Genomic DNA, 25,264 nt, shown 5'->3' with positions numbered 1-25,264 from the left:
GAGCATTTTTGGCACAGAAGGAGGGCAGAAGCAGCTAGATCGCAAGAGGCCCTTTTCAATGGTCTGGGAGGGAACATAGGAAGCGGGATAAGTTGTCATTCGTTCTTAATGTCTCTGGAGCATTTCTGCCCGATGGAAAACTGTGGAGCACAGAAGAGGGAAGGGAGAGGCGCAGAACAATTTGAAAGGGACTCTGGGGAGAGCTCAACAGAGACTCTACTCAGCAAGGCAGTTTTCTGACTTCTGCAAATCACACTCGATGGCACAAAAGTATTCCCTCTGAAGTTTTATTACCTGGCGGGTTACAGAACAACTGCAAAGAACACAGGTAGTCCTGCTGATTCATAGAACCACCCAAAAGCAAAAGGCACATCACACCTTTTATTAAGACCAACAAAAATAGCACCAGGGAACTTGAGAGTCCGCACGCTGCGTTGTGGCCGGCTTTAATTTGAAAAAAATGCTACATGGTTTTTCAGAGTCTAATATGTGCTGGACCTGATTTAGATAGCCAAGGGGAGTCTGATCTCATCAAATCTCGGAAGCTTAGTAGGATTGGCTCTGACTTGGATGGGGAACTACCAAGGAAGTCCCAGGTTGACATACAGAGGAAGGCAATAGCATAAGGTGACCAGATGGTCACCTTTGTGATCCGGGATGGGGAAGCGGCCGCACGCTCATGCGCGCGGCCGCAGGAGCGCACGGGCTTCTGGGGCTTGCCGTTTGCCGCCCTGTGACAGAGTGGCAAACGGCAAGCCCCAGAAGGTCATGCGCTCCTGCGGCTGGGCGCACGGGAGGCTGCCGCACTGCCTTGCGCCCCCAAGGCAGTGCAGCAGCCTCCCAAAAATCGGGACAATTTGTAGAACCTGCGGGACGCGGGACAAATTGTCCAAAGGCGTGATGGTCCCGCCAAAAGCGGGTCAGCCTACAATAGCAAGCCACCTCTGTTTTTCTCTTGCCTTGAAAACCTTAGCTTGCCATAAGTAACTGCATATTGACACCATGCATGAACACTCGAGAACTAACCTGAGGGAAAACTTGAGAACTAACTTTGGGGCACAAAACTTTGTGAGCTCTCCATTGTTGTTGCTGACGCATCAGTTCCAGCAGCTGTACACACGGTTGTATCTCTTCCTAGTTCTTATCCCAATGCTCATTTTACCCAATTAACCAAATAAGCAACACATTACTAGCGTTTACATGCCCACCACCATGCGCCGGTAAATGTTAATGACGAGGGAGTCCTTAAGATTATTTTCACTCCAATTACCGTTGAGAAAATTGCAGGTAACTGCGCGAAATTGAGGACAGGTTCCAACATGAAGAGAAACACTTGCTCTTTCCGGCACCAATTAGAACACCGTTTGTTTGCCTTGGAAATTGCCCCTCAAGAAGAGGATGGACAGGCCAGGAGATCTATGTTCAGTCTGAAGATGATTGATCTGGCAATCCTGAAAAGAGGGGTGGGGGGTAAAGTTTTGAACTTTCAAAATTCTTTCCAGGATGAGGGAAGAATTACCAGAAACACACAGGAATGTGCCCATGCATGTTTCTTGCGGTCTCCCTTTGCATTAGAAAAAGCAGTGTGTGGAACTGCTTTTAGATCTAAGAATGCAGAGAAGCAACCCGACTCTTTATGCTTTAAAGTTGCTTGGGTTTTTTAAAATTTACCTATAGACCACCTTCCTTGCACAGCTCCAAAGTGGATTACAACCACAAACCACACAGGAAGAAAAATACTGTGAATAGAACCGACCAAATTAAAGACTAATGCACATATACGATAGAACACTATTCTAAGATTGGAGAACCAATGCATACTAGACTAGGCTCTTGGAGAACCAGGTTCGAATCCCCACGGTGCCATGGAAGCTTCCTAGATATCCTCGGCTCACTCACACACTCTATCTCACAGGGCCGTTGTGAGTACATATATTTTGTGTTTATTGCCCTTTAATCCCACGCTTCCTCCTCAGTGCTTAGAGAAATGCCCAGATTCCTCTGAGTTTAATTCTCCCAACAACTCTGCGAGGTAGGTTCAGCTGACCAATGTAATCCAATACGTTTTAGGGCAGAAGCAAGACCTATTCTAAAGTGTGTAAGGGGACAACTGAGGGGACGGGTCCATGAAGCTTTGTTAACCACGTAACCCACCCAAAGTTCTCCATTCTTAATTTGCACACAACTGCTTCCTAGAAAGACCAAACCAACTATAGTGTCACAACTTCCGGTGTGAAATTATCCCCCCCCCCTTCGAGGAAAGCAATAGATTCATCATAAAGACACAGTGGCCAAGAGCGTCCAAGAGGGCGGCTTCTCTTCCGTAGCGGAAGTTTCAAGGGTGCGCGCGCCTTGCTGTGTTCCTTCGCATTATGGAGGGGGGGGAGGGGTGTCTCGCTATGGCGTTGCCATGGCAGCAGGGAGTCGGCTTTCTGATTGGCGCGCTCCTTTACAGCCTGATGACAATTCGTCGCGACCGGGGAAGAGAAGCGGAGGCGGCCCTCAAGTGGAGCCCCGCCCCTAATGGGTGTAGCACAGGCAGGGGCGGGGCAGCAAGCATGACGTCGAAAGAGTGGGCGTGGCGGATCGATGGGAGAAGGCGCGGGGGGGGGGGAGCCATAGAGACATGCGCTGTTCGAATCCTACAGTGGCTAAATCGTAGTTCCGGCAGAAATCGGGTTCCGCTTCCGCGACTGAGCGCGATGGAGTCGGTCCTGAGCGAGGTGGTGGCGGCGGAAGATCTGCTGGTGGGTCAATGGGCGGGGGGCCGAGGGCGTCTCCTTTCCGCGCGGTGGTTTACCAAGAGCTTCCTTGGCCCGGGGCAGTCAACCTTCCCGAGCGCCTGTGATTGGGGACAAGCAAAGGGGAGGGATGGCTCTCGGGGTTTACCCTAAACAAAGCCATGGCGTTTTCTGCCCCTTCTGACCTCCTAACTCTCTTCTTCGAGATATTTATATCTAACTTTCCTTCGAAATGATGGCTCACAAGACCTGGCCGCATTTTCTCTGCGCAAGAGTTCTAATAACTGAGGTGTGCCTAGATTTTTCTTTTTTGTAATTGCAAGGTAGCAAGCGTAACGCCGTGTCACGTTGTGCAATTGTCAGGTTGACTCCTGGAGGCATGTGACTGACCCCTCCTGATGCGCAGGAATTGACTGGAAAGAGGTCAGCTGAAGCGGTGAATCATAGGCATGGCGCTTGTCTCAGGCTGGGTATCTACTCTGAGGTCCGATTCTGTTGCGCCATATATTGTGGCAACCCTTGTAGAAGTTCCATCCATCCTGATAAGAATATGGCAGTGGTGGCGAACCTTTGGCACTCCAGATGTTATGGACTACAATTTCCATCAGCCCCTGCCAGCATGGCCAATTGGTCATGCTGGCAGGGGCTGATGGGAATTGTAGTCCATGACATCTGGAGTGCCAAAGGTTCGCCACCACTGTACGCCTTTCCTTTCTATTGCAGTATAGTACTTCTAGCATCTTTTATCTGTAATGAGGCAGGCTTCTGTGTTGTGCCTTGGAAGGGCCATTGGACCCGATCCCCCGAACAGCACGTGAAAGCCTCTTATTGTGTAGAAACAAATGGCTCGACAAGCAAGACAACTAGAGGAACTCCTGTGAAAGCGGAGGATTTGGGCATCTCCCCTTGGCGGATTACCCACCGGCGCTCCCATGTGCGGGGGACCGGAAGCGCATCAAGGCAAGAAATCTTGTCCTGTCGCACTCCCTCTTTGCGGCGCGCCGAGAGAGGAGGCGCATCAGGGCAAGATCCGACGCCCTTCATCTTGCCCCATGGGGAGCAGCCAGCCGTGGGTATCTGGTCCCTGTTGAGCATTTGACCATTCAAAAAGGATTTGATGGAGTATTTTTTAAGTACTGACTTTTCTGCAGAACTATAATAGAACTTAACCACTGGGTTCTGTGGCTATGTTTTGGAAAACAAATTGCAGTGATTTAAGTTGCATTATGAACCAGATAATTTGAACATTATGTTGAAAGTAACCTTTGTCCCTGGGGCGTGTTTGGCCTGCATGTATAGAGACTGGCCAGCAGGGGGTGCTCTTGCTGTACTGATGGGTCGATCCCTAATTGCAATGGATTTAGGATACAAACAGCCTCAAACTTGATACATTTCTAGTAAAGCTATTTTTAGAGGAAGCAGCCCAGCTACGGTGAAACTTGTGCTAGCCGGTTGACAGGTGCAGCAACCGATTGGGGCTCACTACCTAGGACAGAAGAAGAAGAAGAAGAAGAAGAAGAAGAAGAAGAAGAAGAAGAAGAAGAAGAAGAAGAAGAAGAAGAAGAAGAGGAGGAGGAGGAGGAGGAGGAGGAGGAGGAGGAGGAGGAGGAGGAGGAGGAGGAGTTTGGATTTATATCCCCCCTTTCTCTCCTGCAGGAGACTCAAAGAGGCTGACAATCTCCTTGCCCTTCCCCCCTCACAACAAACACCCTGTGAGGTGGGTGGGGCTGAGAGAGCTCCGAGAAGCTGTGACTAGCCCAAGGTCACCCAGCTGGCGTGTGTGGGAGTGCACAGGCTAATCTGAATTCCCCAGATAAGCCTCCACAGCTCAAGTGGCAGAGCGGGGAATCACACCCGGTTCCTCCAGATTAGAGTGTACCTGCTCTAAACCACTACACAGAGCTTTTAATCACTACACTTTCAGCAGTTGGCCATTAACCTGCAAAATATTTTATATCGTTATTGAGATAAAAACTCTCTACTGAATCTTGTTTTAACAGTCCTTAACCTTCAAACTCACTAATCATCTACCTATTTTTCCCCTGTTTTTTGCTAGATTTACTACCAGGGCCTTCCAATTGTCCGTGAACATAGTTAGCATTATTTTCTTTAAGTAAAATCTCCTCCTCCTTCTCTGCATGAGAATGTGAGCATAAATAAAAAGCTGCAGGTTTGTTTTCCTTAAGGGTTTTCATAGAATCATAGAGCTAGAAGACACCCCAAGGGCCATCAAGTCCATCCCCCTGCAATGCAGGTACACATAATCAAAGCACTCCTGACAGATGGCCATCCAGCCTCTGTTGAAAAACCTCCAAAGAAGGAGACTCCACCGCACTCCAAGGCAGTGTATTCCAGTGTCGAACAGCCCTTACTGTAAGCCAGTGGTTCTCGACCTTCCTAATGCCGCGACCCTTTAATACAGTTCCTTATGTTGTGGTGACCCCCAACCCTAACGTTTATCCATTTTACAGATGGAGAACACTGATGCAGAGAGTCTTAGGCGACCCCTGTGAAAGGCTCGTTCGACCCCCAAAGGGGTCGCGACCCCCAGGTTGAGAACCACTGTGTTACGAGGTTTTTCCTGATGTTCAGGTGGAATATCTTTTCCTTCCCCTTGAACTCATGACTCCTGGTCCTTGTCTCCTGAGCAGCAGAAAACAAGCTTGCTCCCTCACCGACATGACTTCGTATTGTCGAAGGCTTTCACGGCTGGAATCACTGGGGCGCTGTGTGGTTTCTGGGCTGTCTGGCCGTGTTCTAACAGCGTTCTCTCCTGACGTTTCGCCTGCCTCTGTGGCTGGCATCTTCAGAGGATCTGATGGTAGGAGTGGAAAGCAAGTGGAGTATATATACTGTGAGGTGAAAAGGTGAAGCCATCTGAATAGAGTAGCCTGGCATGTGAGTCACAGAGAAGTCTGTAGCAAGGGAGTAACAATGAAGCTAGCAAGGTCAATAGGTGAATGGATCTGAATGGAAGTATCCTGGTCTTTGTTCCCTTTGAGTGCTATAGTGTATTTATGCTCCTTTCTGATAAAATAAAAATGGCTAAGCTTCTAAATAACTCTAATGTTGAAATCTCTGAAGCTGTTGCTATATTTTTACTCTGTGTACTGCAAGTTGAGCAATAATGATCTTTTTATTGTATTTGAAATTCTTGGCACTGGTTTTATGCCTCATAAATGTTTTGGATTTGGGGTGCCATAGTGCTATAGTTACTCCCTCGCTACAGACTTCTCTGTGACTCACATGCCAGGCTACTCTATTCAGATGGCTTCACCTTTTCACCTCACAGTGTATATACTCCACTTGCTTTCCACTCCTACCATCAAAGCCACAGATGTAGGCGAAACGTCAGGAGAGAATGCTGCTAGAACACGGCCATACAGCCCGGAAACCACACAGCGCCCCAACATGACTTCATTGGGAAGTTTTCATTGAGAACTTCTGAAAATGGCTGGCATGTTTTTCTTTCGGGCTGAGCGCAATACGTCCAGATCTGGTTTTGCTCCATAAAAATCTGTCATATCAAGACTTGTTTGCCAGACAGCTTACAGCGTTGGAGAACGCCAGTGGCAGCGTTCGGAGCCAAGAAACATTTCTACACCATCAGGGGCTGTCATCAGGAGATGATTGAATATACAGAGCCTCTTTCTTTTCGATTGCTGCTTGTCTTCCTCTAGTGACCTTTAGAACGAAGATATAAATGTTTAGATAGCGTAAGCTGCTAAAGTTGGCATCTTTCTGTCTAGTGTTCACTGTATTCGCTGTCCTGCTTATGGACAAGCAAGGTGTTTATCCTCTGAAATCTCCGAAATATGCGCATGCTTAGTTAGGAATGCTATGTTCTGTGTAAAAGCGGTAAGTTTGGGTTTGTTGGGAAAGCGAGGATTGCATATGTTCCAATTCTCGTACACATTCCTGCTTTTCCCGGTTTTATTGTTAAGTGTTTGGCATAGTTGCCGGCAGGGTGTCGAGTGTAGGGCTGTGATGATGAAGAAGAGGAGTTTGGATTTATGTCCCCCCTTTCTCTCCTGTAAGGAGACTCAAAAGGGGCTGACAATCTCCTTTCCCTTTCCCCCACCCCAACAAACACCCTGTGAGGTAAGTGGGGCTGAAAGAGCTCCAAAGAAGAAGAAGAGGAGGAGGAGGAGGAGTTTGGATTTATATCCCCCTTTCTCTCCTGCAGGAAACTCAAAGGGGCTTACAATCTCCTTGCCCTTCCCCCCTCACAACAAACACCCTGTGAGGTAGGTGGGGCTGAGAGAGCTCCGAAGAAGAAGAAGAAGGAGGAGGAGGAGGAGGAGTTTGGATTTATATCCCCCCTTTCTCTCCTGCAGGAGACTCAAAGGGGCTTACAATCTCCTTGCCCTTCCCCCCTCACAACAAACACCCTGTGAGGTAGGTGGGGCTGAGAGAGCTCCGAGAAGCTGTGACTAGCCCAAGGTCACCCAGCTGGCGTGTGTGGGAGTGCACAGGCTAATCTGAATTCCCCAGAGAAGCCTCCACTACTCAGGTGACAGAGCTGGGAATCAAACCCGGTTCCTCCAGATTAGATACACGAGCTCTTAACCTCCTACGCCACTGCTGCTCAAAGAACTGTGACTAGCCCAAGGTCACCCAGCTGGCACGTGTGGGAGTGTATAGGCTAATCTGGTTCACCAGATAAGCCTCCACAGCTCAAGTGGCCCACCACTTCGCATACCATTGGTCAAGTTGGTGAGGGGGCAAGCTTGTTTTCTGCTGCTCCAGAGACAAGGATCAGGTGTAATAGGTTCAAGGTGCAGGACAAGAGATTCCACCTAAACATCAGGAAGAACTTTCTGACTGTCAGGGCTGTTCAACAGTGGAATGCACTACCTCAGAGAGTGGTGGAGTCTCCTTCTTTGGAGGTTTTTAAAGAGAGGCTGGATGGCCACCTGTCAGGAGTGCTTTGATGGTGTGTTCCTGCATTGCAGGGGGTTGGACTGGATGGCCCTCGGGGGTCTCATCCAACTTTATGATTCTTTGGTGGTCCAGCCATGTGCACATCCCCTTACCTGGGCAAAAGGTTAGCCTGGTGTCCTTTGTGAGTGAACTGTTGGAGTTTGAATCGGTTATGAGTGTCACTGGGGCCGGACCTTTGCCCAGAGATTTCTGCCCGCCAGTTCTCCTGTCAGCGATGGTCCCGCCGTCCACACATTCCTCTGGGACAGCCGGTTGGCACCCTGGTGCCGCTGGCTGCCGCTGCTCGGGATCGAAGGATCCGGACCCTGCGTGCAAACTCTTCTCGGCCCTTCTCTGGCATTTCCAGGCCCTTGAGAGAGGTATGTTGCAACCGCTGTGCTGTTCAAACAGATGTCTGTTTCCTTCGAAATGAGAATGAAAGGGCTGCTTTATGGCCGGTGACGTTTCCTCCGTCGGTTGCTGTCTTTCGATAAGTGTAGGTTTGAGCGGGCTCGGGAGAAGTCACGCCCGCTTGGACACATCTTTGGCTCGCATGGCCCGTCCCGAGGCATCAGAGAGTCCATTCCTTCGGTAAAGGTTAACTTAACGTTTGTTGTTGTCTGGGAAACACCCCCCCCCCCCCCCCCCCGCCCCTCAATATCTCCTAAGTGCACTTTGGAGTCAGTTATTAAACAGGGTGCAATTAGCATTATGCTTCCATTCACATGAGCGATTGGTTCGTAAACATATGAGCAGAGAGTTCATTGGATTGCCCCCTGCACCAACCCCAGTGGCCTTCGACATCCGTTTGCACCCCCTGCTCTGATCCCGCTGTCGGTAAGAAAACAAAAAGATCAGTGTTTGGTTTCTGACAGCGTCAGCCCGGTCACAGAGGTGGCTGTCGTGTTGTTGGCTTTCCTGGTGAGTTCAGTTCTCGAGGTTCTTGTGTAACGCTTCAGTCAGAGATCCGGTTGGCAAAGCTGGGCAGCTGTTCCTGTTGGGCCCATCCCGCCTGTGGAAATTGTGTGTGGTTCACCAGGGAGTTGAATGGAAACTCTGGGCTCCGACCAAGATTCTTTATGTCAGTTGTGTGGTAGGGAGAAGAAGAAGAAGTAGAGTTTGGATTTATATCCCCCCTTTCTCTCCTGTAAGGAGACTGGAGAGGCCTACCCCACCCATAATGACTTGGTCTGACTGAATAAGGAGCAGCAGTGGCGTAATGGTTAAGAGCAGGTGCACTTAATCTGAAGAACCGGGTTTCATTCTCTGCTCTGCCACTTGAGCTGTGGAGGCTTATCTGGTCAACTGGATTAGCTTGTGCACTCCAACACATGCCAACTGGGTGACCTTGGGCTAGTCACAGTTCTTCGGAACTCTCTCAGCTCTCTCACCTCACAGGATGTTTACTGTTGGGGGGGTTGTTGTTGGGAAAGCAAATATTGTGCAATTGTGGAAAATCTCTAGGCCCTAAATGGAGATCCGCAGCCCTACCTGGCTGGCTTCCATGATGGTATGAGAGAGCCAGTGTGGTGTGGTGGTTAAGAGCAGGTGTGCTCTAATCTGAAGAACCGGGTTTCATTCCCTGCTCTGCCACTTGAGCTGCGGAGGCTTATCTGATGAACCGGATTAGCTTGTGCACTCCAACACATGCCAGCTGGGTGACCTTGGGCTAGACGCAGTTCTTCCGAGCTCTCTCAGCCCCACCTACCTCACAGGGTGTTTGTTTTGGGGGGGGGGAAGGGCAAGGAGATTGTCAGCCCCTTTGAGTCTCCTTACAGGAGAGAAAGGGGGGATATAAATCCCAACTCTTCTTCTTCTCAGCCTTGGCCCCAGCCTGGTGGAACACTCTTCACATCTGTGTCTCTCCTCTCTGCCCTGTTTTCTGTCCCCTACCAGTTCCCCGTCCGATCTACTTGGAAATGGCCCAGCCTGGGTGTAGGGGCTGCCGTCTTTCCCTCGCCAGTGGTAGCTGGGACGCTTTTGAGCGCAGCCCTGGCTTTCTGAGTCAGACGATACCAGCAGACAACTCAGGCCACAAATCTAGTTTTTCCTGATAGTTTAATAGCCGCAATAGGAAGCAGTAATTCCGCGGACGATGCTTTTACTGCCGCCGCCGCCGTACATCTTGAAAAAAATGCAAGCTCTTCCGGGAACCTCAGCCTGTGCTTGGCTCTTCTCTGGTGCCAGGATGCCAGCGGCTTCTTGGGGAATGAGAGGTGGGGCGGCTGGTGCCTTGGCACCAGGATCATTTCCCAACTTGGCTAATCTCGGTTTGTCCTCAAGGCCTGAATCCACACTCAGAACGACTCTGAAGAGGACCCTTCTCTGGCAGGGGGGAGGGCAGAGAGCTGGCTCACGGATTGAAGGCTGTTCTCTGTTATGGTTCTCAAACCGTGGGCGGGATTAGCCTGTTTGGGTCCTTGCTTGATGGCACAGGTGTCAAACTCGCGGCCCTCCAGATGTTATGGACTACAGCTCCCATACAACAACATGCTGGCAGGGGATGATGGGAGCTGTAGTCCATAACATCTGGAGGGCCGCGAGTTCGACACCTGTGCTTTATGGAATAGGAAGAGCAGCAGGCCGAATGCATAGCCTGCTTTTTTCTATGCGCAGATGACATTGTAAATAATTTCTATAAAGCAGGAACATCTCTGAATCCCCTGCTCTGTTTAGGGACAGGACAACATACTCTAGCCAGCGTGGTTAAGAGCAGGTGCCCTCTAATCTGGAGAACCGGGTTTGATTCCCCTGCTCTGCTGCTTGAGCTGTGGAGGCTTATCTGGGGAACCAGATTAGCTTGTGCCAGCTGGGTGACCTTGGGCTACTCACAGTCCTTTGGAGCTCTCTCAGCCCCTTCCACCTCACAGGGTGTTTATTGTGGGGGGGAAAGGAGATTGTCAGCCCCTTTGAGTCTCCTTACAGGAGAGAAAGGAGGAATATAAATCCAGCAGTGGCATAGGAGGTCTTCTTGGAACAGCAGTGATGTAGGAGGTTAAGAGCTCGTGTATCTAATCTGGAGGAACCGGGTTTGATTCCCAGCTCTGCCGCCTGAGCTGTGGAGGCTTATCTGGGGAATTCAGATTAGCCTGTACACTCCCACACACGCCAGCAGGGTGACCTTGGGCTAGTCACAGCTTTTTGGTGTTCTCTCAGCCCCACCTACCTCACTTGTTGTAAGGGGGGAAGGGCAAGGAGATTGTCAGCCCCTTTGAGTCTCCTGCAGGAGAGAAAGGTGGGGTATAAATCCAAACTCCTCCTCCTCCTCTTCCTCCTCCTCCTCTTCTTCTTCTTCTTCTTCTTCTTCTTCTAACTCTTCTAACTCTTCTTGCATAGAACTTAACTCATGAAAGTCAACACAGCAGGGTATGGTGTTTGCCAATATAATAGGCTTTATGGGGGGGTAGGTTAGGCCAACTCCTGGAGGCCAGATCTGCTAGCTAAATATAATCTCCAAGTTCAGATGGCATATAATTTTTCATGTTAATTGCTTGGCGTGGCTAAGCAGTGCATGAGGTCAGGCATACCTGATTAGCTGGCGTGGAAAAAGGTTCCTGAACCACACAGACGTTTTCGTCTGATCCGGCGAGCTGCTCTTCCATGCAGCTTTCAGGATTCCGAGGTGCCCGGGAGGCCTTGGGCGTTCGTTGTGGGATGTTGGGCAGAGCTGGGAGAAAACAAGTGGCTTGCCTGTGGCCACAACGTTACTACATCCTGACACATTGGCCGGCCTGCTGCCCTCCCCGTGTGGCAAAATGTAGTTGGGACTATGGCGTGTGGTTTCCAAAGCCTTCTGAAATAATTTCTGCAAGCGAGGAGTGCTTGTCTTCTTCCAAGAGGGGTGCACAAGGGCCAATAAACTTGGGGTCCTTATCTTGGCACTCACCATAGTTTCCCGCCCCCTCCCCGGTCCCTTATCACTGGACGCATGAAGTCGGCCCGCTTGGGTCGCAAGGAAGAGGCGAGACGCAGTGATATCATCCGGTGGAGAGAGCCAAAGGCAGGAAGCGGGATCCGTGGATCTGGCAACTCTGCCGTGGTTTGGTCCCTGGCACCTATTAGGGTTTGCCGAGAGGCGGGTCAGGAGGCGGGAGAGCGGGAGAATATTGTACAGTACATGACTCATGGGGCTGCATACGTGAGAGAGGAAACGTTCCTGTCCGGGCCTAATCCATACCTGGGGGTATGCACCCCTTTGTCCCTTTGTCCGGGACATCTTGTGACGGTGAGTCAGGCATCTCATGACCTATGACTCATGGGGGTCTTGTGACAGGTGAGCGTGTGCGCCCAGAAGGGCACAGATGGCACAGGCATTCCTGCGCTCTTTCTGAGGCTCTGCTGGATTCGCGGGGCTCACCCCTACAGACGTGCCTGGACTTTTCTCAGGCTGGTCAAGTGTGGCTCCTAATCGTGGGATTCCCCATGACTCTCCCCGATCCCTCTCTCTCGTTCCCCTTGCAGAGGTTTGAGAAGAAGTACAACGCCGAGGCCAGCGCCGGCACCGTCTCCAAGGGGACCACGTTTGAGTACGCCTGGTGCCTCATCCGCAGCAAATACAACAACGACATCAAGAAGGGCATCGAGCTCCTGGAAGGTGAGCGTGAGACCGGAGCGCCCGCTTCCCAGAATCCCCTCTGTGAAGCCGCCGCCCAGTTGCCCGATCGTTCCGCTCGAGAGCGAAGTAGTTGTCAAAGCACCATCTCGAGGACTTGTTGGGTAGGCAGGTGCCCAATTCAGTCTCCGGCAACTCCAGTAAAAGAAGCCGGTCTCGGGAAAGATCTGATCGAAGGACTGAAACGACCCAGTTCTTCAGCAGAGTAAAATGCAACAGAGTTATATATATAGACAGAGTTATAAAAGGCAAGGGCCTTTTGTAGCTTAACTTTTCATATCCATGATCTTAGGAAAGGATAATTTCTTTTATATATATATATATATATATTCTTATATATATATATAAGAAATTATCCTTTCATAAGATCATGGATATGAAAAGTTAGGCTACAAAATAGACTTAACAAAAGTGGGAGACCACAAATAGTCATGTGCAGAATTGACGAGCCAGCAAATAAACTTACACAATGTATTGTCGAAGGCTTTCACGGCCGGAATGGTCCGTCAGATCAAGTCCATCAGATCCTCTGAAGATGCCAGCCACAGATGCAGGCGAAACATCAGGAGAGAATGCTGCTAGGACACGGCCAAGCAGCCCGGAAACCACACAGCACCTCAAACTTACACAATAATCCAACAGGGAAACCAGCACCAACAATACAGCATAAGGATAGAGAGGAGAGAATGAAGTAGAGTTATGGAGGAACGAAGGAGGAATCGAATGGGACGGGGCATACAAAGCTCTACCATAATATGCAGGCAGTGAAGGTGACCCCCAGTCAACCCATTAACAGCTCACCTGTCCTGCATTAACAGAAACAAACCAAACGGGGCAACCGTCTTCCTCCTGAAAGCACTTACAGGAAGTTGCCAAATATTCTCACAAGATCTCCCGTCCAAGACCTTGGAGAGCTACTCCCAGTTAAGTCCACTATTTATTATTGTAATGGACCAGCGGAGAATACACATGCATTAGCAGTTTGGTTATAAGACTGTTAATATATACAATCTTCCATTAAGAGAGATAAAAAAGCAAACCCGTGACACTGAATCAACACTGTCTTTCGGTAGATTCTGGCAGCTGCCCAGAATCTGGTAATTCCGCTTGAGCTGCCAGATTCAAGGTCCGCAAGATGGAAGGATCTTCCTCGGGGTTTTTTTGTGTGTGTGTGTGTGTTGGATAATCTCCTCGTAGAGATTACACCCTTTGCATAACAAGCAGGGCGGACTGGGGGCATAAGCGCAGCGGTGGCATCTCCCAACATGCGTGTGAACTTTGGCACAAAGAAAAGTCGGAGTCAGTTATAGTTTCTAATCTAACAAATAGAGTATTTATTAGTGAACTCCATTCTGGATAGAAAGGTAGGCAGATAGGCTCACTAATCTAATCTGGTTGGATGGGGCTGGATGCACTCAGCTTCCATCCTCTCTACGCACATGGTGCTGTACAAGGTTATTGAGCAAGAAGGAGAGTGCGAGATAATGTGTCGGAAAGAAGAACATAAGAACATAAGAAAGAGCCTTGCTGGATCAGACCAGAGTCCATCTAGTCCAGCATTCTGCTACTTGCAGTGGCCCACCAGGTGCCTTTGGGAGCTCACATGCAGGATGTGAAAGCAATGGCCTTCTGCTGCTACTGCTCCCGAGCACTTCGTCTGCTAAGGCCTTTGCAATCTGGGATCAAGATGGGTAGCCAGAGATCGACTTCTCCATAAATCTGTCCAAGTCTTGATAATTCTTGCAGGAGAGGGTCAGAAACCCAGCTTCACATGTACTCCCTGGAGACATACCGTGTTTCCCCGAATATAAGAGTGTCTTATATTAATTTTTGCTCCCAAAGTTGCGCTATGTCTTATTTTCAGGGGATGTCTTATTTTTCTGTGTTCTGTTCGTTGGGCATGCTTCCAAACAAAAACTTTGCTATGTCTTACTTTCGGGGGATGCCTTATATTTCACACTTCAGCAAAACCTCTACTACGTCTTATTTTCAGGAGATGTCTTAAATTAGGGGAAACAGGGTAGCAGAGGGCAGAGCGCTAGAGCTGCAGGGGAGCCATCATGGAAGGAGACAGTGAACCCGTCCCCGGGCTTGGCCCTCACTCTCCTGAAGATATGCCAACCAGGGTTTCCAGCTCTAGGTGTGGAAAGACCTGGAGTTTTGGGGGGCGGAGTTTGGAGAGGGTGGGGTTTGGAGGGTGGGGTTTGGAGAGGGGCGGGACTCCAGCAGGATACAACGCCACAGGCTCCATTTTCCAGAGCCGCCATTTTCTCCAGGGAAGCCCATCTTTGTAGTTTGGAGGTCGGCGGTAATAGCAGGAGTAAATGAACTTCTCTTTGCCCGTAGATCTGCTGCCGAAAGGGAACCAAGAAGAAAAGCGGGACTATGTCTTCTACCTCGCAGTCGCCAATTACCGGCTGAAGGTGAGCTTGCTGGTGGTGGACAATCTTTTACCACGCTGGCTCTTGATCAGCCACTCAATTGGCCGGGGGATTATCAGTAAGAGGCAGGAAAGGAGCCATCTTGCCCTCTTCTCCTTGCCTTTTCTGGTGACCTTTGGCAGGTCCTCCTGCCATCTTCTCTTGCTACCGTAATATCCCTCTAAACGTGTCTCTGAGTTGGCTCAGGGCTGCGCATTTTCAATCCCTCCCTTTCCAATTTCCATCATCGCCGGCGGAGATTGTTCCACCAAATTGCCCACCTAGTTTTTTTGCTCAGTTCCTTCGTAGTCCAGTGACTGGGGCAGCCTGTCGGGGCCTTATCACACCTGCACTGGCTGCCAGTCGCATTCTGGGTCATTTTCAAAGTTTTGGGGTTGACCTTTAAGGCCGTGCGTGGTGTTGGACCTACATATCTTCGCATGTCCCCAAATTGCCCTCCAAGATCTCTCCGTTCATCGGAGGGGAATCTCTTAGCAATCCCTGGCCCGAGAGATATCTGGCTGGCTACAACAAAAGCTAGGGCGTTTTCAGTCCTGGCTCCGGACTGTTGGAACAAGCTACCGAATGAGGCCTGCAAGACACGGCTGTTCCACCCGGCCTTTTCCATCTAGCCCCGCGGTTCTCGACCTTCCTAATGCGACCCTTTAATACAGTTCCTCATGTTGTGGTGACCCCCAAGCTTAACATTTATCCATTTTGCAGATGGAGAACACTGATGCAGAGAATCTTCGGCGACCCTTGTGAAAGGGTCGCTCGACCCCTTGGCCAGAAGGAATTTTCGACTAAAGGTGTCCCGACCCCCAGGTTGAGAACCACTCCTTGCCAGCCTGGCTAAATGGAAATTACCGTGTTTCCCCAAAAATAAGACAGTGACTTATATTAATTTTTGCTCCCAAAGATGCGCTATGTCTTATTTTCAGGGGATGTCTTATTTTTCTGTGTTCTGTTCGTCGGGCATGCTTCCAAACAAAAACTTTGCTACTTCTTACTTTCGGACGATGCCTTATATGTCGCACTTCAGCAAAACCTCGACTACGTCTTATTTTCCGGGGATGTCTTATATTCGGGGAAACAGGGTAGATCATCTCCTTTCGGCCTCCGGGGGGGGGAGGGAAGGAAAGAAGGCGAATGTTGATGATTATTTTGACACAGAGCAGGTTTTTTCACAGAGCAGAAAGTAGCATTACCAAGGCAGGCCAAGTGCAGCCGCAACAGGCTTGGCACAGCAAAGAAAGACGCCACACCACGAACTGAATATACTTCCAAGAAGACTTTATCTTAGGTGCAGATATTTACAGTGTAGACACAAATCAGCAAACAATTGGACAGCATGCTCCGCAGCAACTCAGAATTCCCTAGACGCAGCATACACGCACAGGCTCTGCTTTTATACATCAGTTAGCCTATCACAGTGAAGGTCAGCGATCTGGTTTGAACTGGTTCTGTACAGTTACATCTGGTGCTTCTTCAAACAGTAGCTGTCATTTAGATCGTTTTTATCTGTCTGCTCACAAGATGTATACCATTTAACTATATTTATTATCTATTAGCCTTGCCATCAGACCTTTTGACATCCTTTGACCATTTACCGTGTTTCCCCGAATATAAGACAGTGTCTTATATTAATTTTTTGCTCCCAAAGATGCGCTATGTCTTATTTTCAGGGGATGTCTTATTGTTCTGTGTTCTGTTCGTCGGGCATGCTTCCAAACAAAAACTTTGCTATGTCTTACTTTCGAGGGGATGCCTTATATTTCGCACTTCAGCAAAACCTCTACTATGTCTTATTTTTCGGGGATGTCTTATATTAGAGGAAACGGATATACCAGTGATTCCCAAAGTGCAACACGCCCCTGGTGGAGTGCTGCAGCGATCCAGAGTGATAGCCCTGGAAAAGAAACATTAATACATTAATCTTTCTGTTTAATTACTATTAAAAATTTAAAAAAATTAATTTCCAGGGGGCGCTAAGTAATATTTTTTCTGGAAGAGTAGGCCAAATAAGTTTGGGAACCACTGATTTATACTGACAATTGTTTTAATGTTTTATTGTTTTGACGTTTTATTTGTACTGTTTTATTACTTGGTGTGGGATTTGTTTTTATGGTCACGGTTTTATTGATAGTGTAATTGACTTTATATTGTGACCCGCCCCGAGTCCTGCGGAGATAGGGCAGGATTCAAATCCAATAAATAAATAAATAAATAGTCAGCTGTGAGACAGCAAAGAAAATCCACTGAGAAAACACACACACACACACACACACACACACACACGAGTGAATATACTTCTCTGACAAGCCTGGCTAGTGACAGGGGCTGCGAGATCCTGTTGGTCTTGTCCCATACAATATTCAAGACTACATATTCAGACAGGGGTTCAGACACGTTCTCTGCGGTGGCACTAGGACAGGGAGAAATTGGTACGAGTCTCGTTGTGGTGGGTTTTCCGGGCTGTGTGGCCGTGGTCTGGTGGATCTTGTTCCTAACGTTTTGCCTGCATCTGTGGCTGGCATCTTCAGAGGTGTATCACAGAGGGAAGTCTGTTACACACACTGTGTCTAATCCCTTCTCGCTAGACACAGTGTGCAACAGACTTCTCGCTATGATACACCTCTGAAGATGCCAGAGGACTAGGCGTCTTAGTTGATAGTTCCATGGGAATGTCAACTCAATGCATGGCAGCTGTGAAAAAGGCAAACTCTATGCTGGGGATCATTAGAAAAGGAATTGATAATAAAACTGCAAAGATTGTCATGCCCTTATATAAAGCAGTGGTGCGACCTCACTAGGAGTACTGTGTCCAGTTCTGGTCGCCGCATCTCAAAAAGGATATTGAGGAGATAGAAAAAGTGCAGAGAAGGGCAACAAGGATGATTGAGGGACTGGAGCACCTTCCTATGAGGAGAGGCTGCAGCGTTTGGGACTCTTTAGTTTGGAAGGCTGACTGAGGGATATGATTGAAGTCTACAAAATTATGCATGGGGTAGAAAATGTTGACAGAGAGACATTTTCTCTCTTTCTCCAATACTAGAACCAGGGGACATTCATTGAGAAATGCTGGGGAAGAATTAGGACTAATAAAAGGAAACACTTCTTCACGCAACGTGTGATTGGTGTTTGGAATATGCTGCCACAGGAGGTGGTGATGGCCACTAACCTGGATAGCTTTAAAAGGGGCTTGGACAGATTGATGGAGGAGAAGTCGATCTATGGCTACCAATCTTGATCCTCCTTGATCTGAGATTGCAAATGCCTTAACAGACCAGGTGATCGGGAGCAACAGCCACAGAAGGCCATTGCGTTCACATCCTACATGTGAGCTCCCAAAGGCACCTGGTGGGCCACTGCGAGTAGCAGAGAGCTGGACTAGATGGACTTTGGTCTGATCCAGCTGGCTTGTTCTTATGTTCTTATGTTCTTATGCCAGCCACAGATACAGGCAAAATGTTAGGAACAAGGTATTGTCGAAGGCTTTCACGGCCGGAATCACTTAGGTGCTGTGTGGTTTCCGGGCTGTATGGCTGTGTTCTAGCAGCATTCTCTCCTGACATTTCGCCTGCATCTGTGGCTGGCATCTTCAGAGGATCCTCTGAAGATGCCAGCCACAGATGCAGGCGAAATGTCAGGAAAAGCTAACCATACAACCGATACAACTTTATAAGATCAAGAACAAGATCCACCAGACCACGGCCACACAACCCGGAAAACCCACCACAACCAGTTGAATCCGGCCGTGAAAGCCTTCGACAATACATGGTACGAGTCTGTTCGTTCAGTGCGTCTCTGCATTCTTTTCCCCACGCGCATAAATGTTCAACCAAATGAAAAGAGGTCAGCTCTTCTGGCACGGCAGAGGTGAAAGTCCCTCCCTCCCCCACCCCCCATTAGTTCAGCTCGCCTTATCTCTGCAGCTAATTCCAACTCCATAAACCCAGTGGAAACGTGGGTGGTGTCCAGGCATATCTCTCTTGGCTTAGTCCGTTATCAGCACTCTTTATGGACTGCAGCACATCATAACTCCTCAATTGTAAGGCGTGACGTCACGGTAGATAAGAACCGGGATTGCTCTGGCGTGTGAGGGGCGGGCGGCGGAAAGCAGATGAAAGGGACAGAGACCTGTGTAGGTACCAAACTGGTGTGTTCTTCGTAATGAAATGGATAGCAGTTGTGTCTGGACACCGGCGGTCAAGCTCGGACTGCTTGACTGACTTGCTACCGTGTTTCCCCGAATATAAGACAGTGTCTTATATTAATTTTTGCTCCCAAAGATGCCCTATGTCTTATTTTCAGGGGATGTCTTATAATTTCTGTGTTCTGTTCGTCGGGCATTCTTCCAAACAAAAACTTTGCTACGTCTTACCTTTGGGGGATGCCTTATATTTCGCACTTCAGCAAAACCTCTACTACGTCTTATTTTCCAGGGATATCTTATATTCGGGGAAACAGGGTACGTTACTGTTCCTCATGAAGACAATCCTTTTTTAAAAAAATTTATTGATATTTTGGATTGTTACAGATTTATATTATACATCTTTGTATTTCATCGTCCATGTCCTTTCCCCCCCCTTTCCTCCCCTCCCCCCTTCTTCTTTTCTTCTTTAAATGTGCGGCAGCAGGTCCATTCTTTCTGATCTTCTTTTCCAGTTTTCTTCTGTGATTCCAATTTCGTTTAACCCGTCTTTGAATTCAGCCCAGATCCACCTCATGCCTTTTTGTTTTTCTTGCCATATTTGGTTTCTTGGCGTTATGTCAAAAACTTCCAATTGTATTTGTTCCCATATATATTCCAACCATTTCTGTATAGTCCAGATTCTTTTGTCCTTCCACCCTAATGCTATGACTGCACGGGCCGCTCTGATCATAAATTTAAATAGCTTTCTCTTTCTTTGTTCTATTATTGTATAATCCAGTATGCCTATAAATAATAGATCTATGTTTATCTTTATTTTTACATTCACATATTTTTCCACGTGAAGACAATCCTGAAGCAGGGCAGCCAAAATGGTCAAAGGTCAGGAATCCGTGCCCTACGAGGAGAGACTTAGGGAGCAGGGGAGGTTTAGCTTGGTGAAGAGAAGGTTAGGAGGTGACATGACAGCAATGTTTAGATATTTGAAGGGATGTCATGTTATTGGTGAGGGAGCGAGCTTGTTTTCTGCTGCTCCAGAGACTAGGACCAGGAGTCATGGGTTCAAGGGGAAGGAAAAGAGATTCCACCTAAACATCAGGAAGAACTTTCTGACCGCCAGGGCTGTTCGACAATGGAATTCACTACCTTCGGAGTGCGGTGGAGTCTCCTTCTTTGGAGGTTTTTAAAGAGAGGCTGGATGGCCATCTGTCAGGAGTGCTTTGATGGTGTGTTCCTGCATGGCAGCGGGTTGGACCTGATGGCCCTTGGGGTCTCTTCCAACTCTATGATTCTGTGATTCATTACACTGATATTTGGCAGCCTACGGTGACCACCAGTGGCCTTCGGATGACAGTCCACGTCTCTGTGACCACAGAGCTAAAGATAGATCATATTCTCTCCCATCTTGCTCAAAAACTCCTGGTCTTGGGCTGGAAGGGAAAGCTAGTAAACTGACCAGTGTGCCTGGGAAGCTGTCGGTATGTGGGTGGTGACAACTTTAACATCTAGTACATGGGGTTCTTACTTAGTTATCTTGCCGCCGTTGGACCTGGCTTTCCCAGGAACTTTCCTAACCCCTCTTGATAGCCATCTTTCCCAGCCCAAGAAAGCTGCATAAAGTGTTTCTTTGTCCTCCCTGAATCGACCAGCGGTCGATGTTGAACACACTGTTGTCTCCCTTCCGGGCTGTACAAATGTTCGTCGAATCCCGTGCCACCTTTCTTGTAAGCCGCCCGTCCCCTCGATCCTGTCTGCTTGCTGTAAAAAGAAGGTGCCCCGGAACTGTGCAAGAGTTGCATCTTTATTTATTTTATTTTTTTAGCAAGCCTTTATTGGCATAGACAACAGTACAACAATAATAAAAAACGGATTAAAAAGCATATACAATGCAGGAAATAAATGTTAAGTGGAGGGAAATCTACTGGCGTTTAGTAATTTCCAGGAGAAAGTCTGCCACTATCATACAGAGAGAAGGATCAGGATTGTCCATCAAGTAGTGTAATCTAAATAAATCGGGGAGATCTGGTAAATGTAAAGGAGTAAGATTCACATACTTGGATCTGATTTCCTTGAATCTGAGACAGTGTAGTAATTGGTGGGCCAGAGATTCAGCTGAGCCATCGTTACATGGACACAATCGTTTAGCCTTTTCTTGCTTATTAAATCTGCCATGTAACAATGCAGAAGGCATAACATTAAACCTGGCGAGCATTATGGCTCTGCTTTGAGCAGGGTTTATTAAGCAATACAGGTAGGAGCTGTGCAAGAAATTATAAACACGGATGCATCTGAGGGACCGCCTCTCCCCATGTTGCCCCGTTAGGCCCCTCTGCTCCTCAGAGGAGGACCTGCTGGTGATCCCTGGCCCAAAAGCGATCAGGCTGGCCTCTACAAAGGCCAGGGCCTTTTCAGCCCTGGCCTCCACCTGGTGGAATAGGCCCCCAAAGGAGATCGGGGCCCGGCGGGACTTGATGAGCTTCCACAGGGCTTGCAAGATGGACCTGTTCTGCCAGGCATTTGGCCAGCCTGGTTAAGTACATCTACCGTTCCATCTGGCCTCCTGTGGGCACGAGGCTGCGAAGGGGAGAGAAATATGCCCTCTGCATTTATCTGGTTCTGGTTTTACTGTGCGTATATTGAGCTGATTTTATACTGTGTTTTAAAGTATGTTTTAATATGGTTGTTCACCGCCCTGAGGCCCTAGGGCAGTGGTGGCGAACCTATGGCACGGGTGCCAGAGGTGGCACTCAGAGCCCTCTCTGTGGGCACGCACAAACAGAATGCCCCCCCCCCCCCACAAATCTAGGCTGGCCTGGGCCGCTGGGCTCAATTATTAGCATTAAACCTAAGACCTAGTTTTGGGGAAGCAGGGTAGGTAACCCTGTTAAGCGCTGTTAAACCTCCCTGATTTTCATGCGAAAAACTAAAGCGCGATCCTTTACCTGGAAGTAAGCTCGGTTGCTGGCAATGGGGTTTGCTTCTGAGTAGAAACCCTCCTAGGGTCGTGATTCACCCATTGGAAGAGTTGCATGGTTGCTTCAAAGCAAAGCCACCGACTACCACCAAGCTTGCTCCTGAGTAACGCACGCCTCAGAGCCAAGCGTTTTTTCTACACTAAAACCTCAGTATTCAGGTTAAATTGCCGTGTTGGCACTCTGTGATAAATAAGTGGGTTTTGGGTTGCAATTCGGGCACTCGGTCTCAAAAAGGTTCACTAACACTGCCCTAGGGCCGTGGTGGCGAACCTTTGGCACTCCAGATGTTCATGAACTACAATTCCCATCAGCCCCTGCCAGCATGGCCAATTGGCGGGAGTAAACTGTAGTCCATAACATCTGGAGTGCCGACCGCCACCACTAATCTAACCATCCGCCGCGATTGAAGGCTGAATATGATCCACTTGGGCCTGATTCTGCGGGAGGCCGCAATCAAGTGAAAGGATGTAGGTGGGGGTATGCGGCCCAAGCCCTTCAGGTTTTGGAGAAACCGTTAAGAGTTAGGCGGGCTGCAAATACCACACTATTCCTCCCAGCCAACCCGCCCACCATTCCGGCTAGCTGATTCAATCAAGCGCAACTTCAGTAAATAATAGAGCAGGCCACTCAGATGGGGCAAAGGGTACTGCCAATTCAAAGCCACTTGAAATCTGATTTGGACTGCAGTTCGTCAAGGAGAGGAAAATAGGGTTTTTTAAAGCCCTAAAGTGGCAAGACCCACCTTGGGGACCCTATTGGAGCAGAAAGATAGTTCCATGGGAATGTCAACTCAATGCATGGCAGCTGTGAAAAAGGCAAACTCTATGCTGGGGATAATTAGGAAAGGAGTTGATAATAAAACTCCAATTGGCCATGCTGGCAGGGGCTGATGGGAATTGTAGTCCATAACATCTGGAGTGCTAAAGGTTCGCCACCAGTGCCCTAGGGGGATGGTGGTTCATAAGACCAATAAAATGATGATAATAATAATAATAGTAATCTCCCCCGCCCCCTTTTCCCCGTGTTAGGAATATGAGAAAGCTCTGAAGTCCATCAGGAGGCTTCTGAAGACGGAGCCGACCAACGCGCAGGCCCTGGAACTGGAGAAGCTGATCAACAAAGCCATGCAGAAAGGTTAGCGGGCAGAACAGGCGCCAGCGGACGCTCGGTGGGGGGAGGCGCACGGCACCGCATCAATCACCCCTCATTTCCGAGCAGGAGCAAATCCTCCTCCTTTAAAATATCTCTGGTATTTCTCTGCACGGCCAGGGAATTGTTGTGCCGGCATCCTCGCCGAAAGGGCCGGGAGCTGGTACCAAAGCACGTACTCAGACCGGGGGGAGCCAGGAAGGCCGGCCTCTGTCCGAATAAGGGACAGCCATTAGATCAGTGATGGCGAACCTATGGCACGGGTGCCAGAGGTGGCACTCAGAGCCCTCTTTGTGGGCACACAAAAACAGAGTTTGTCATGTGGGGGGGAATCCCCCCCCCCATCTAAATAGCCTGGAGCCGCTGGACTCGATTGTTAGCATTAAACCTAAGACCTAGTTTTGGGGAAGCAGTGTAGGTCACCCTGTTAAACACTGTTAAACCCCACTGATTTTCATTCAAAGAACTAAAGCGCGATCCTTTACCTGGGAGTAAGCTCGGTTGCTGGCAATGGGGCTTTCTTCTGAGTAAACCCGCCTAGGGTCATGATTCACCCGATAGAAGAGTTGCATAGTTCCTTCAAAGCAAAGCCAGCAACTACCACCAAGCTTACTCCTGAGTAACGCACACCTGAGAGCCAACCGGTTTTTCTAAACTAAAACCTCAGTATTCAGGCTAAATTTCTGTGTTGGCACTTTGTGATAAATAAGTGGGTTTTCGGTTGCAGTTTGGGCACTCTGTCTTGAAAACGTTCGCCATCACTGCATTAGATGCTTGCACTGAATGTTTTGGTTGCTGTGGCAACCCAGAGGCCTGCTCTTTCCACCTCCTCCTTGCCCCATGGCAACCCAGAGCCCTGCTCCTTCCCCACCCCCACCCCAAAACTGTAGTCTTAACCTCAGGATCACGCCTTTGTTCTTTCTGCAGACGGCCTGGTCGGCATGGCGATCGTCGGCGGCATGGCGGGTAGCCGACCTGGCGGCCTGATCGACAACCCGTCGCCGTCAGTCGTAACGAACCGGCCGGCCTGTCCCCTCACCCTCTCGGCTGGAGCAGTTGGATGTGGCGACCGGCGGTCAGACCCTGCGGAGAAGCTGAGAGACATTTAAAAAAATGCTCCCTTGGCGGCCACTAACCTGACCGTGTTTCCTGGCTTCCCTTTGCCCCCGTGGGCTTGAAGCGTTCAAGGGGGGGTCAAATGATGATTCAGCAGTAGCAGCACGATAGCAGACTAGCCAGTGGAGCGGGTGGGGTGGGGTGGCGGGAGGGGGGGGGAGGCTTTCAGCTCTGATAACCCAACTCTCTTATGTAACCAAAGTTTTGGTCCCTTGCCACAGTTTCTGTCTCTCCCTGGTTAGGTATGTTAGCTTCCCTCTTTGCTTTCCTTCACTGCAACTTGCCGACAGGCTCGGGACGTCCCTTTCTGCCGGGTGAAACCTGCTGCATAGCCAAGAGCTGATTGAGTGCCTCTTGCTGTTCTCAAAGGGCCCTGGGTGGGTGGGTGGCATCTATTTCGGGGGAGCCCGGGCCCACCCAAACATTGAGCTTGGCTCTTCTTCTCCAAGACTAGCTGCCTGGAAGAAGGCGGCCCTCTGGAGGAAGCGTGAAGGAGTCTTTCAGTTCAGCCCCGACCGCCACAACCATTAATGCGTTAGTCCGCCTACGCCTGCCCCTCACCATGCACTTACAAAACTCTGTCACGTGGGTCCCTTAGACCCTTCCTACATGGCGCTTAGTAGTGCAGGCTCTGTTTAAATTTCATCTGCCCTTTTCATTTGGCGGAGACAGTGGGAATGTGGTGGTTGCGACACAAGACTTAGTCATGCCTGCCTTGTAGCGGTTGGCAAAGAGCCTGATCAGAAAAGTAGGATACACACTATACAGGGGAGGGTGGCCTGCAATTTTTTTAAGTAGTTCGTCTGTTTAGGAGTTGGTGAGGAAGAGGAAGATGGATGGTCACACCCAGGAAGTTGAATTTGGATCATGTCTCCAGAGATAGCCCTCACTTTGCCCCCCTGGCTTTCCTCCTCTTTCGGCAATTAACTTCCTTGCTCTTCTAACCGGTGCTGTTATCTTCTCTAGCCTCGGAGTCGAGCGAGGCCGAAATGTGAATTAAACAAGCTACAGTAAGATGCCGCCGACTCTGTCTTGCTTTCCGTCCCCGGGGAGTTGGCGTCACGGATCCCCCCCCCGGTGTCCTTTGGCCAGAGATCTGGCATCGGGATTTGCTGATTGGCGGATCGTTTTCTGCCTTCCTGGCCATTGGCCAGGGCCTCTTCCAGCAGTAAAAC

The 25,264-nt window shown here is 49.2% G+C and overlaps 1 protein-coding gene across 1 annotated transcript; it reads left to right on the top strand.

Annotated features, from left to right (window-relative positions):
• The first annotated feature begins 2,594 nt into the window (after positions 1–2,594).
• FIS1 (fission, mitochondrial 1) lies at positions 2,595–24,453 on the top strand. Its single transcript, XM_048517848.1, has 5 exons — positions 2,595–2,747; positions 12,126–12,258; positions 14,623–14,699; positions 22,853–22,958; positions 23,901–24,453. Exons 1-5 carry the CDS (start codon positions 2,703–2,705, stop codon positions 24,080–24,082), a joined length of 543 nt encoding a protein of 180 aa, XP_048373805.1. The 5' UTR covers positions 2,595–2,702; the 3' UTR covers positions 24,083–24,453.
• The last annotated feature ends 811 nt before the right edge of the window (positions 24,454–25,264 follow it).

This window comes from Sphaerodactylus townsendi, linkage group LG15 (assembly GCF_021028975.2).
Source record: "Sphaerodactylus townsendi isolate TG3544 linkage group LG15, MPM_Stown_v2.3, whole genome shotgun sequence".
In the NCBI taxonomy this organism is placed as follows: Eukaryota; Metazoa; Chordata; class Lepidosauria; order Squamata; family Sphaerodactylidae; genus Sphaerodactylus; species Sphaerodactylus townsendi.
This window is presented reverse-complemented; position numbering and strand designations above follow the sequence as displayed.

What these genes read in the sequence shown, in the direction of transcription:
- FIS1 (XM_048517848.1), top strand. Translation starts at nt 2,703, where the DNA reads ATGGAGTCGGTCCTGAGCGAGGTGGTGGCGGCGGAAGATCTGCTG. An exon ending in TGGCGGCGGAAGATCTGCTG is followed by an intron (nt 2,748 to 12,125) that starts GTGGGTCAATGG and finishes TTCCCCTTGCAG; the next exon opens with AGGTTTGAGAAGAAGTACAA. An exon ending in GGGCATCGAGCTCCTGGAAG is followed by an intron (nt 12,259 to 14,622) that starts GTGAGCGTGAGA and finishes CTTTGCCCGTAG; the next exon opens with ATCTGCTGCCGAAAGGGAAC.